The sequence below is a fragment of the Papilio xuthus genome, unplaced genomic scaffold, assembly GCF_000836235.2.
Source record: "Papilio xuthus unplaced genomic scaffold, Pxut_1.1 DF826949.1, whole genome shotgun sequence".
Classification (NCBI taxonomy): domain Eukaryota; kingdom Metazoa; phylum Arthropoda; class Insecta; order Lepidoptera; family Papilionidae; genus Papilio; species Papilio xuthus.
The window spans coordinates 2992745-3005292 of NW_013531700.1; the positions used below are offsets into that span (position 1 = coordinate 2992745).

Below are 12548 nucleotides of genomic sequence, written 5' to 3' on the forward strand. Positions count from 1 at the left end.
TAAGAAGAATTGTAAGAAGAATTTTAAGAAGAATTGTAAGAAGAATTGTAAGAAGAATTGTAAGAAGAATTGTAAGAAGAATTTTAAGAAGAATTGTAAGAATTCTTCTTCTTCTTCTTTTTATAGTAATTCTTTTGACAAAGATAATGAAAGGTAACAAGACGAATGTTTTTAGAGCTACTATATGATGAAGAGAATTAATAAAAATTAATGTTAAAATGTAGACAAAATAAGCAGCAAAAGGTTAACATGGCATGAGTATCTTTTGTGGGGAAAATTGTATATGATAGGGAAAATAATAAATATTAATATAGAGATATAGTACGGTAGAAGTAGACCTAGAAAAAGATGGATGGTGGAAGGTGATATGATTAAAACATTAGTGTCTTCTTAAATTACGTAAGATCGATTTACACAACGAAACCCAATGCTCGATCCTACGTGACGTGTGCAGTATTCTCGTGTGGTATTTAAATACAATATAAAACCTTTTTCTTTTGAAGGTTTGGTTACAATTTTTAACCTGTGTTAGAATCTTTTTTAGTAAATTTATTTTCTTCACAGGTAGTGTCATGGAATAACACAAATCCAGGAGATTACACCGTGGAAATAAATAGTACCACTAACACATTACTGACCATACATGGCACAACTAAAGTTTCTTTTAGTTACGGCTTCTCTGTTATAAGGCCTAGTTATTTCAACGAAACAACAAATAGACCAGTTGCAGGTACATAAAATACTACTAAATTACGATATAAAAATCATTCCAAATTACTATAATTTGAAGGATTTGCACAGCTCAAGTCTTCTCCATCAAACTAATCAAAATCCGTTCAGTCAATCCAGAGTTATTTGTTAACTATCATCCATCCAAACAATCCCAATTAAGATATACTCAAATTAGTATATATTATACTTAATATTAATTTTTGGTGGTTGTTCGTGCTTTCACCATTGTTTAAAAAAAAAAACTTTATTTTCGATAGGGCGTTTTAAAATTAATACCTACATATTTATACCGTCTCTTTTCCAGATCAAAAATCTTATATCTTGATAAAAATTAACAATGAAGGGGAAAAAATAAATCTTCAAAGTTTACTGGTCGTGGATTTAAAGGACAATATACTTTTAGACAAACTCAAAATTGTTTCTCAAGGAGACTCTTACATTGCGGAACCAATTGATTTGCCAAAAGATACTTTTAAAATAGTGGTAAATATAGGCATAATTAATTAATAATCGGTAAATATTAGAATTTAGTCATTAGTAACATTGATTTATGATTTCACTCAGATGGTAGCTGAGGATGAAAAGACGAAAGACGTAATAAAACGTGCATCTTTGCCTATAGAACCGCAAAAAGTACTACCTGGTAAGTATATTAGAATTATAAAAAAAAAACATAAACAATGAAAACTTGACGCTTTCGCTTTCGACTGCATATTGAAACCATTGTATGGCTGCAATTAAGGCATGTAATTTATTAATAACTTATGATAGATAATTAAATACAACAATTCCATAAATAGGTACTATGAAAACCGAGGCGCCAGTAGTTACTATATTGGGAGAAACAAAAATTACGACCTCTACCGGAAATCCTTTACAAATAAAATGTAGAGTAACTGGTAATCCTAAACCTAAAATTTCATGGGAAGATGCCTTTGGAACAACGCTGACATCTACGGTAAACATTACATATCTTACTAATATTATAAATGTGAATGTTTAGATGGATGGATGGATGTTTGTTACAAGGTATCTCCGGAACGGCGCAACGGAACTTGATGAAATTTGGCATAAATGTGGAGCATAGTCTGGAAGAAAATATAGACTACTTATTTTGTTATAATTCCTCGTGGTCAGAGTCGCGGGCGACAGCTAGTTTGCTTACATACAAAGTTTCTCTTTCTAAAAACAATCTCATTTATATTATTCAATCTTTCGTGCTTCGGCTAAACACTCTCGAATATTCGTCCGTTGGCGGCACCGACTAGTTTAGTGTATACAGTAAGCGACGGGCCCCGTCCGCGAAATACCAGTCCCACTTACCCTGATGAAGGGCCCCCGATGGGCTCGAAACTAGTCGGTACCCCCACCGGACGAACATACGTGAGTGTTTAGCCGTTTTTATATAAGTTTAATCTCTTTTATGTGTTGCGTATACCCAAAGAAACATTCATATATTCAGGTGTCGACTGTAAGGGAGGAATATGAATATTTAAGTATGTTAAACATAGATAAAGTTCAACGAAGTATTGCATACATCTGTAAAGCTAGCAATAACATTAGCAGCGATGAGAAAAGCGTCGAAGTTGAAACGGGTGATCGTTTTGCTGTAGTACAGATTTCTAAAGGTATGGCACGTTTCATTTTTTTTATATCATAAGGTGGCGAACGAGCGACCATTGTCCAATAATATACGAAATTGCACGTGCGTTGCCTATCTTGAATCGACGGAGGCATCTCTCATCTGGAAAATCCACTTCGATTTTTTTTATAAGTAAAGGATGGGAAAGGGAAGAGGACTAAAATTAGGACGCACACTAATAAGACTAAAGGCAGAATTACCTCCACTTCACGCCTGTCGTCTGTGTGCTCGTGGTATTGCACCGGGCGAACTAGTTAATTCGTGCGAAGATGTCAAAGCGAGCTCTACTACTGTTATATAATTTAGTTTTAATCATAATCCTTCAACGTGCTTATCATTTGAATAAATATTATTTGATAATTAATTTCCATTTGCTTTTTATAAAGACAATCATATTTGACCAACAGATCAAAAGATTGAGTATCATAAAGAGGGAAAATTATATTGTAAAGTAAACGCCGACCCACCAGCTAATGTGTTTTGGTATCTCAACGGAAATCCAATTGAAACAAATGATGACTTCGACATATCACCAGATAAATCCACTTTAACTATAAAAAAAATGAAAAATAACTATGTCGGAACAGTTCTGTGCGAAGTTCGAAACAGTGCAAAGAGAGTAATGTATAATATGAAACTGTCAACGATTGGACCTGGTATGTAACCTTGAAAATTCTAATGAAATAAATTATTTGGTAACATGTAAAGTTGTTTTAATTCTTCATTTTACAGAGAGGCCGGAAATAGATAAAAACATAACTGAAATATTTGCGATAGAAGGGTCCAGTGCAAACGTGTCGTGCAGGTAATAAATGCAAAAAAAAATAAAAAAAAGAAACATCATTTTTCAACTTGTTTTCTCTTCTAGAGTAGAGAGACAAAATACTTGCTTTAACAAGAGGAAAGAGTAGAAGAGCGTCATATGTTTTTCTTTATAAACTCTGCTAACCCAGTAATAGTAGCAGAGATACGTGATTATATTTACAAAACAGCTGTAATATTTTATGTACTAGTAATTATCCTTCATATAACTAACTACCTGTCGCCCGCGACTCCGTCCGAGCGAAATTAAAAAAATACTTAATTATTAGCCTATGTGTTTATACAGACGATGTTCTTCATCTATGCCAAGTTTCAGCGAGATCAATGCAGCCATTCTGGAAATACCTTCTAACATCCATCTATCCGTACATCCAAACACTCGCATTTATAATATTAGTAAGATTATCTTAAACATTATTGAAAATTGTTTAAAAAGAAATAATATATTAAAATATAAAACAGTTGTTACTAAAAAAATAAAGGTTTATTTATATTCAAGGATTTTAAAAGGGAATCCAAAGCCGATTATTAAGTGGTCATTTAAAAGTAAAAATAATGTTACGTTTTATGACATTAATGAAAACAAGGAAGATATACGTATTGAAAATATTACTAGCAATGAGGTCGGGACTTACAAATGTGTTGCGAAAAATGATATCGCTGAGGATTCTCACATTTTAGACTTAACTATTGAATGTAAGTAACTTCCATTGTTATCCAATCGGTCCATCGTGCGGGAGGATGGATGGATGGATGCGTCCGTCCTTGAGTGGCGGCCGCGGACGGGTCGACGCAGCGTAGGTAGGCCTCCCGCACTATGGACCATTATTATTATAACACCAAAATAAAAGCCCTGTCGCGGGATAATTAAGGACTCAACGATATGATACATTAAGAATTGAAGTAAACGAGTTTGAAGTGGTACTTAGTTGAGCCACCATGCCCAGACTGAAAAGTGTATGGTAGGACTCGCTCCATATTTTTGCTATCGTTACCTAACTGCGTATAGGGCGCATAAGGGCCTTTCTTCTCTAAGTTTTAAAGCCCGATAAATGTCATAAAATCTCATTAGCAGTTAGTTTCTAACATTAAGATCTCTGTAAAATAAATCGTCATCCCTTTCATTAGCTACAAAAAAACAGAGATAACAATATATTTTAAACAGATATTTTTGTTTCAGAAATGCATGCTAAGTTAGTGATCTATCTAAAGCTTAATGATAATTTAGTTACCAATTAGAAATTCACTTTTCAGATGCTCCTATCGTCCTGGGACAAAGCAATGTTGATATCAATCAACAAATTGGGCAAAATATTTTAATATCCTGTGATATTAAAGGAGAACCAGAACCGATTATCAGTTGGTTTTTTAATGGACTAATGATCGTGGAATCTAAATATTACCATATAAACAAGGATAACGCCTTAATGTAAGAATATCTATTCAATAGTTTTGACAGATGGACGGACAACAAAGTGATCCTATAAGGGTTCCGCTTTTTCCCTATGAGGTACGGAACCCTAAAATATTAGATAGTTTTTGTCATGTAGTATTTCAAAGTGTATATTTTTATGAGTAAACGTAGTCCTATATCTTCTGAACGAAGCGACGATCAAAATACAAGCTAGGCCTATTTGTGTTTCCAGTACTGCATTTGCTTATAAAGAGAAATATTGGGTTCGTCCATTCTGTACGGAAATTTTTGATGTTAAAAATTCAGCTCGCATAAACTTTACCGTCGAAAACGTTGATAAAATCAAAGAATGGAAATTTGATTATATTTAAACTATATTTACCCACTTTTATCTGATTAATTAAAATATTATATTATAACTAATTTTAACATAAAAATAATGGACAACTTTTTCCTCAAATTAAATACTAATTTATTTTTTGTTATGAGTTACGCTAAAATAAACCATAAAATATATATTCACTTACTCTTATACTATAATAGCGGAGCATCTTGTAGATATAGTAATAAAATTTTTACAGTTTCGACGCTTCTATTGCTACTATGGGAGAATATTCTTGTACAGGTGTAAATAAGTTAGGATCTGTTGAAAAAACTGCAAACGTAAGCGTTTTTGGTAAGTTTTAAAAACAATACTAGTAATCTAACTATAATTATCGCTAAGGATTTTATAACGAGGATCTTTTATGGTTGTTCATGTGTTTAACATGCCCAACATAACTACGGTTATATACAAAATAACTAAGTTTTATACCCCTAGTATTTCCTTAATAGATTTATTAAAAGTACAGGTAAAGTAGCCTTCACATTCGTACAAGAAATAGATACTTTTTTTTTAATTTCGCTTGCATGAAACCTTCTTAAACATTTCTATTTTTCAGAGCCACTAAAGATTGACACAGGAGCTAATATTCAGATAATTAATATCGAGGCTGGGAGGCAGTTAAGTCTATCTTGCCCAATCAAAGGGTATCCACCACCAAAGATACGTTGGTCATTCCTTTCAATAAACTTGACCGACCCCCGGTATGATAATAATACCTCTATTAATAAATAAACTCTAACCTTTAGTATCATTCGCTTTGGCATTTTACTAATCTTACTTCTTACTAATATTATAAATGCGAATATTTGGCTGGATATTAGCTTGAACGTATCACCAGAACGACTGAAAGGATCCGGCTGAAATTTGGCATAGATGTAGAGAATAGTCTGGACGAACACATGGCTACTAATTTAGTTTTTTTTTACTATACCAGATTATGCCGCGGGAGACAGCTAGTTTAATATAAACTAAAACAGAGCTGTTATTATTAATAACTAGCTATCGCCCCTGACTCCGTCCGCGGGGATTAAAATAAAAACAGTTAGCCAATGTGTTCTTCCAGACTATGTTCTACGTCTATGTCAAATTTCAGCTGGATCCGTTCAGCCGTTCTGGAGATACCTTTAAACAAAAATCCATCCATTCATCTAAACATTCGAGCAGAAAAACAGCGAAGTGTCAGCTTTCCGTAGTTGTCTATAATAACTTTGGCTGCTATGTGTTTATGAGTTAATTAACTAACTTACTACTGTTTTAGGGTGTATGTATTTAACAGTACGTAGAGAAATACTATACCCTATTATACGTCCCCTTCCTTGTAAAATCAGCTTTTGTTTCAGAAATCTTAGCAGCAATGTGCAGCTCGCACAAATTCCAGAAGTTAAGACAAGCGACAGCGGTTTCTATACTTGCACTGTGGTTGATTCCGGTGATACAAAGGCCTTTATGTTTTCAGTTAATGTTATAGGTAGTGTCATAAGTTTAATATTTATTTATTCAATCGTTCGTTGTTTAAATTTCAGATAGCGAAGGAAATTTAATTCCTCTTAGACGTACCACATTTTCTAGCCTTATTAAATTCATACTGTTATTAATAGTTAATAAACCTAATAAAAACATCTTGTTCAAAAAATAAAATACGTTTTCAAAGTAATTTATTTTGAACTTTTATTTTAATTACTTTTTATAATTACTTCTTTAACTTATAAAAAAAACTATAATATTTTTTCTTTCTTAACTAAAGTATGTTTCCATTGTTTTAATTTTTTTCAATTACTTTTTTATAATACATTGTTGGCTTTATTTATCTTTTCACAGAACCAATCAAGTCAACAGTAAGGAAAATTAACGCTGTTGATGGAGACAAGTTCTTAAGATTATCATGTAAGAGTGCTGCAGAACCAAAGTCGACAATATCATGGTTCAAAAACGATGCACCTATAACTATTGGTTAGAATAAATATTATTTATTATAAACTATCTGTCGCCCACAACTCCGTCTGCGCGAAATAAAAAAAAAACTTATTAGGCTATGATTTACATCTATGCCAAATTTCAGCGAGATTCATGCAGCCGTTCTGGAGATTCTAACAAACATCCATCCAACCATCTAAACATTTGCATTTATAGTATTAGTAAGAAGTACGATATTAATAAGATTAGAAGTTTGTATTTTTATCGTGGATACCTACATTTCTAAGATTTCCCATGCAGGTAATGAATGGCATAGTTTGGAATCAGATGGGAGTTTACTTGTTAAAGGGGTAAAAACAACTACCGCAGGAATATACGACTGTGCTACTCGTGATCGCAGCAAAGTTTTTGAATCTTATGAAGTGAACATTTCAAGTAAATATGCTTTTTTTTCTTTCAAAGGGGAATGCTTTATGCATACTCCGTGCCCCGGGGGGTGGGCACGGTAGTTATGTGAAATTCTCTTCCAGATGGGAAGCATACCCCCTAAACCCATCTGTTCCTCATACGCATGATGGCGAGGTCACGGGCACGCTTTTGGCTTTCATCCGCATACAAATATGCTTTGTTTACCATAACCATGTACAAATCCTAGATATTTTTATTTTACTAAATAAAAGAAAAGAAAGAAAAACTTTGATGTCTTAGAGTCTATATAATTTGTTTAAAATACCAACATTTTTTTTATTATTGTAATATTAGCAGATTTTTTGTAAATTTTGCTAATATTTCTTGTACCATTCCAAATAAGCTCTAGGCTTGTGCTAGGATATGGTTTACGACAATAGTCGAAAGGTGGGATTCAAACCCCCGACCTCGTGATCGGGAATTTGCACCCTTAACCATTAGGCTATTGGCGCTTCTACACCATTATACTATACTATATGTAAAGTGATCTTAAATGAAGCGATTATAAAACTTAAATGAAATATATGAAGTAATCATATTAATTACTATTTTAATTTGAAGATTATTTACTTTTGCAGTGTACCCGGATGTAAGAAATCGCGATTATAGTATAGAATATTTCATAGAAAATGAAAATGGTACAGTACCATGCAAAGTATCGGAAGAGAACAATGATTATGTACGGTGGTACAAGGTGATAAATATTTACTTTTATTATATTGAATTTCTACTCTTATACACCATATTCTAATATTCTAAATAATATGAACAGAACAGTTCGATACACACTAACCGGACAATAGAATTAACTGCTAATAAACCTTCCTCTTTCTTTCTTTTTTTTTAGAAAAAAACAGTGGTTAGATTTGGTAAAAATATAAATTTGGATCCATATAATAAAAGAAAACATGAAGGAAAATATGTATGTCGAGCTAATAATCTGTTTGTCTCTAAAAATGATGGAGTTGATATTAAAACGGGATCTATACCAAAATTCCAGTTTGTCAAAGAAACTTTGATAGAAAATGTTTTATTTGACCAGGCCCCAGATCTGAATTGTGCAAATAGTGGACAACCAAAAGCAGAGGTAACATTTCCAATATTACTTTGATTAAAAAGTTTCTTGAGGAACGTTTCAAAAATTTTGTGAGAATTGGGGAACTCAATACTTGTCGTTTATCTATAATTATAAAATCGATTTTTGATTTACATTGGAATATGCCACCCATGCTGTTGCTGTGTTTTCTTTCGCGTGAGCTAAGACTTCTTAGAAAAGTTTCTTCGTTTGTCACTGCACTAGTAGACAAAGTGAAAACCTTCTTAATTTTGTTAAAATTAAAAAACAAATAATAACAGTGTCCCATTAAACAGGTTTTATGGTGGAAAAATGATATAAGAATGAATTATAACGACATGACCTATTTTGTCAATAATAAGGTAAGCGACAGAGGCAAATATAGATGTGTTGCTAAAAATAAATTTGGAAATGTTAGTCGACAATTTACTGTAACAGCTAATGGTGAGTTTTAAAATATAAATTTTCATTTATATTTATTTTCAAAGCTAAAATTAAAATTCAATATTTTTCTTTGAAATATTTACCATCCATAAAGATGTCTTCTATTAACTATATAAGATACCTTATGTACTAAAACTTTAAAAACGCAAAAACAAGAATTTATGATCTCAATATAAAGAGTAACAGCCACAAAGACATTCTCAGACAATACAAACATACATATAAGCCAATCATCCTAAAATTCCGCTACGCTATAGACCACTCCTAATCAAGAAACCGTAAGTCCCTCCATCAGTTGTCTGGCATTGGATAACTTTAGTTAATTAGGTATCAATAAGACTGTTTAAATTTGTATGGTTTAATGTTACAGATTGCTTGTTAAATATAGGAACAGATTTTGATATATATCATCCACTTATATTAACTGAGAGTTATGAACTACCCGATTTTTATATAAAAGACGAACACGTAGCTATCCCTATTAATACAACGGTTCAATTTTACTGCGAAGGGGGTTTTAATAGATTTATTGATGAATCAGTAAGAGCAACATGCAGAGAAGGTCAAACTTTTGAAATAAACAGAGAAATTATTGAATATCGTAAATTAAAATGTAAAAAAGCGTTGCAGCCGGTAACGGTACAAACAGTTGATTGTGTTAGAGGCGAAGGAAAACTTTTTCAAATCGGTTTATCTGTTAAAGATTTTATAGAGGTGTATCGAATATGTTTTGATAAGAAGTTTAGATTTTTATATACCGAGCATAATATAAAACCTTGGGCGGCAGATGTAAGTGCCACAGGTATGCAAACAGAAAAATGGTTTCATAGTGACGTGATAAATTACAATAATAATGAAATGTACGATTGCAAACGACAGAAGGATGGTATATCTGCAATCATTGGTCAAGCATTACAAGGCAATGATGATGAGTGCTATGTCGCCAGACAACTTATAAATGAAAAAGACGTACCACCTGGCTTCCCGCAATTATTTACACATAGCTACCTTAATATTATCCCACATTGGAATTCTGATGCTACAAGAGTAAGTACGTTTTTTGTTACAATAAAAATAGCTATTTAATAATTAATATACAAATAAAATAACATCGAATGTCAAAAATGTTACCCATTCAGATTCAGAATATGCTAACCCATAAACATAGTGCAGAAAATAATAACTTTATCAGTGGGGAAAAAACTGTGAATATTTGAGGTCTTTATCGGACTAACTTTTCGGTGAAACCAGACAATACAAATGAGCTATTATTGTTTTTAGATAATGTTTTTATTTAATTATTGTGTTATAATGACATTCATTAATTTATTTATATATTTATAAAACATTTCAAAAATATATATTTCTATTCGAATTTATTATACAAGGTGATGCTTAATTGAAAGTTTGCTGCGGTAGAGGACCTCAATATCGTTCTGCGATTTTCTATAAATTTAAAATTATTTTTATAAATGAAATAAATAAAAATCCAATATATTTGTCCTTGCTTCCAAAAAATTGCATTTACAGTAGTAGTTTTGTTTCTTGATAACTAATTAATTTCATTTCCCAAATTTGACATGCAGTAATTATTATTTACACCAAGTTTTTCTTTACAAATTATTAAAAAAACTGCACCCATGCCTGTATAATACCTAAAAAATCATTCGACGAAACGGAACGTATCTTTTGACTACGTTGGCTTAGAAGTTTGAAACATTTTCAAAAGAGCGCGAAATTTTCAAGAGACAGCAGACTTGAGTATTTGATATAAATTTCAGCTTGATACCTTCACGAGGTCCTAAAAAAAGGGTCTTGATAGACAGACGGACGAACAAAGTGATTCTTTAAGGGTTCCGTTTTCTTCCTTTCGACGTACGGAACCCTAAAAAACGAATTTAAATAATTCATGATGATTCCCATTTCAGTATTGGAACATGTTAGAAAATATAATTAGAGCCAAAACTAAAAATAGAATTAAAGGGCGCACTGTAACTGTAATAACAGGAGTGAATTATTCCGTTCCCGCGGGACAAACTCAAATTATAATTACAGATAAAGCTGGAAATTCAAGCAAAGTGCCGATATTTTTATGGAAGGTATGTCATATTAAATTTTATTAAATACTACCTGCCGCGACTCCATCCGCACGAATTAAAAAAGAATAATTGGTGGCCTAGAGTTTTTCCAGACTATGTTCTAGATGTATGCCAAATTTCGTTAAGATCTGTTGAGCCGCTCTCGAGATACCTTCAAACAAACATCCATCGATCCATCCATGTAAACATTCGCATTTATTTTATTAGTAAGATGTATGTCTTTTTATGGAAAACATTGTGTAAATATTTTTAACCGAAGTTAAATATAACAGTGGTAGAGCCCGCTTTAACATCTTCGCACGAATTGGCCCGGCTCGCCCGGTGAAATACCACGACCACACAGAAGACAGGCGTGAAGTGGAAGCAATTCCGCGTTTCGTCTGATGAGTGTGAGTCCCAGAGACCTAACGTAGTCCTCTTTCCCTTCCCACCGTTTTCTTATAAGGAAAGGATGGGATGTGGAAATGGACTTTCCGGATGTGATTATGCATGAAAAGGGAATATGTTTTCTTTCTGTGCATCCTCTCCTGCGTCGATTAAATGTAGGCAACGCATATGCAATTGCGTATGTCTATGGGCAACGGTCACTTCGCTATTTCAGCGATTTCAGGTGGCCGCTCGCTCGTTTGCCACCCTAAGTTTTTGTTAATGTTTAGGCCCTTTGTTTTCTTTTCTGTTTCATTATAGAGGATTTTTTGGTTGGCCTGTATATGCCAAAAAAATGAAATGCTGTAAAAACATTGCTGACAAGTTCGATTGTAAAAATTATCTAATTTGTTTTGGTTTAAATTTCATTACGATCTTTCAGGTGATTACAGATTCACTCACAGCATCATCGGTAGCAATCGTTCAAATAAATGCACCGGCCACGTTGATAGAAGAAATTAATAACTATAGAGTCTGCGAAAGCCAATGTAACCAAATAACATGGATAAAAGAAATCGACGAGGAATATTTAAAAAGTGGCTTTATGCTCTGCTGTGACATTGTACAATTCGAAAAAAATTTTCACTTTAAGGAATTATTTAATAAAGGTTATAGAAAGCTTTTAACAAGTTTTGATTATTAAAAAATAAAGTTATTTCATTTTTTTCAATTAAAATCCCTAGTTTTTTTTTTCTATACTGGAAATATTAAAACAAGAAAGCAGCTATTCCGTGTCGATAAAGTAACAAAGCGAACGATGTTTATCTACAAAGAGATGAAAAATAAAATTAAAAAACCTAATTTTTTAACCTTTTAATTGACGAAAGAAAAGATTACAGAAATAGGATATTCCGCTTTCTAAACACCTTTCCCATACTTAATCGACTTTTACATTAAAAAAAATATTAACTTACCAAAAATATTAATACTGACTAACATTATCTTTAGATGTAAGTGTCAAAATGGCGGGTGTATCAGTGATGAAGTCAAAATGATGCAGAAATAATTAGGAGACATTTTGAAAATGTTTCAAGTTTTATTTTCTTCCGACCCGCACCACCTCTATGACTTCAGTTATTGTCAATAATAAAACAAAATAAAGAATCTATTTACGTTATGCAAGCATT

At 32.5% G+C, this 12548-nt stretch overlaps 2 protein-coding genes across 2 annotated transcripts in view; both read left to right on the forward strand.

The window, feature by feature from the left end:
- The window catches only part of LOC106120585 (hemicentin-2-like), a 14596-nt gene extending 3895 nt beyond the window's left edge, over nucleotides 1–10701 (forward strand). The window contains exons 6-24 of the mRNA XM_013315937.1: nucleotides 565–730; nucleotides 1037–1215; nucleotides 1297–1375; nucleotides 1533–1690; nucleotides 2195–2360; nucleotides 2782–3030; nucleotides 3107–3179; nucleotides 3696–3892; nucleotides 4451–4625; nucleotides 5192–5286; nucleotides 5552–5696; nucleotides 6336–6463; nucleotides 6814–6945; nucleotides 7210–7344; nucleotides 7956–8071; nucleotides 8225–8464; nucleotides 8749–8896; nucleotides 9267–9943; nucleotides 10678–10701. Coding sequence (XP_013171391.1) covers nucleotides 565–730; nucleotides 1037–1215; nucleotides 1297–1375; nucleotides 1533–1690; nucleotides 2195–2360; nucleotides 2782–3030; nucleotides 3107–3179; nucleotides 3696–3892; nucleotides 4451–4625; nucleotides 5192–5286; nucleotides 5552–5696; nucleotides 6336–6463; nucleotides 6814–6945; nucleotides 7210–7344; nucleotides 7956–8071; nucleotides 8225–8464; nucleotides 8749–8896; nucleotides 9267–9943; nucleotides 10678–10701 — 3282 coding nt within the window. The remainder of the gene's footprint in view (nucleotides 1–564; nucleotides 731–1036; nucleotides 1216–1296; nucleotides 1376–1532; nucleotides 1691–2194; nucleotides 2361–2781; nucleotides 3031–3106; nucleotides 3180–3695; nucleotides 3893–4450; nucleotides 4626–5191; nucleotides 5287–5551; nucleotides 5697–6335; nucleotides 6464–6813; nucleotides 6946–7209; nucleotides 7345–7955; nucleotides 8072–8224; nucleotides 8465–8748; nucleotides 8897–9266; nucleotides 9944–10677) is intronic.
- LOC106120699 (uncharacterized) lies at nucleotides 9774–12067 on the forward strand. The gene is made up of 3 exons (XM_013316071.1): nucleotides 9774–9943; nucleotides 10825–10995; nucleotides 11804–12067. Exons 2-3 carry the CDS (start codon nucleotides 10834–10836, stop codon nucleotides 12062–12064), a joined length of 423 nt encoding a protein of 140 aa, XP_013171525.1. The 5' UTR covers nucleotides 9774–9943; nucleotides 10825–10833; the 3' UTR covers nucleotides 12065–12067.
- The last annotated feature ends 481 nt before the right edge of the window (nucleotides 12068–12548 follow it).

Bases quoted from the DNA above. Each gene is read 5' to 3' on its own strand.
- LOC106120699 (XM_013316071.1), top strand. From the start codon at position 10,834: ATGTTAGAAAATATAATTAGAGCCAAAACTAAAAATAGAATTAAAGGG. The intron at 10,996-11,803 runs GTATGTCATATT...ACGATCTTTCAG, and splicing joins TGCCGATATTTTTATGGAAG to GTGATTACAGATTCACTCAC.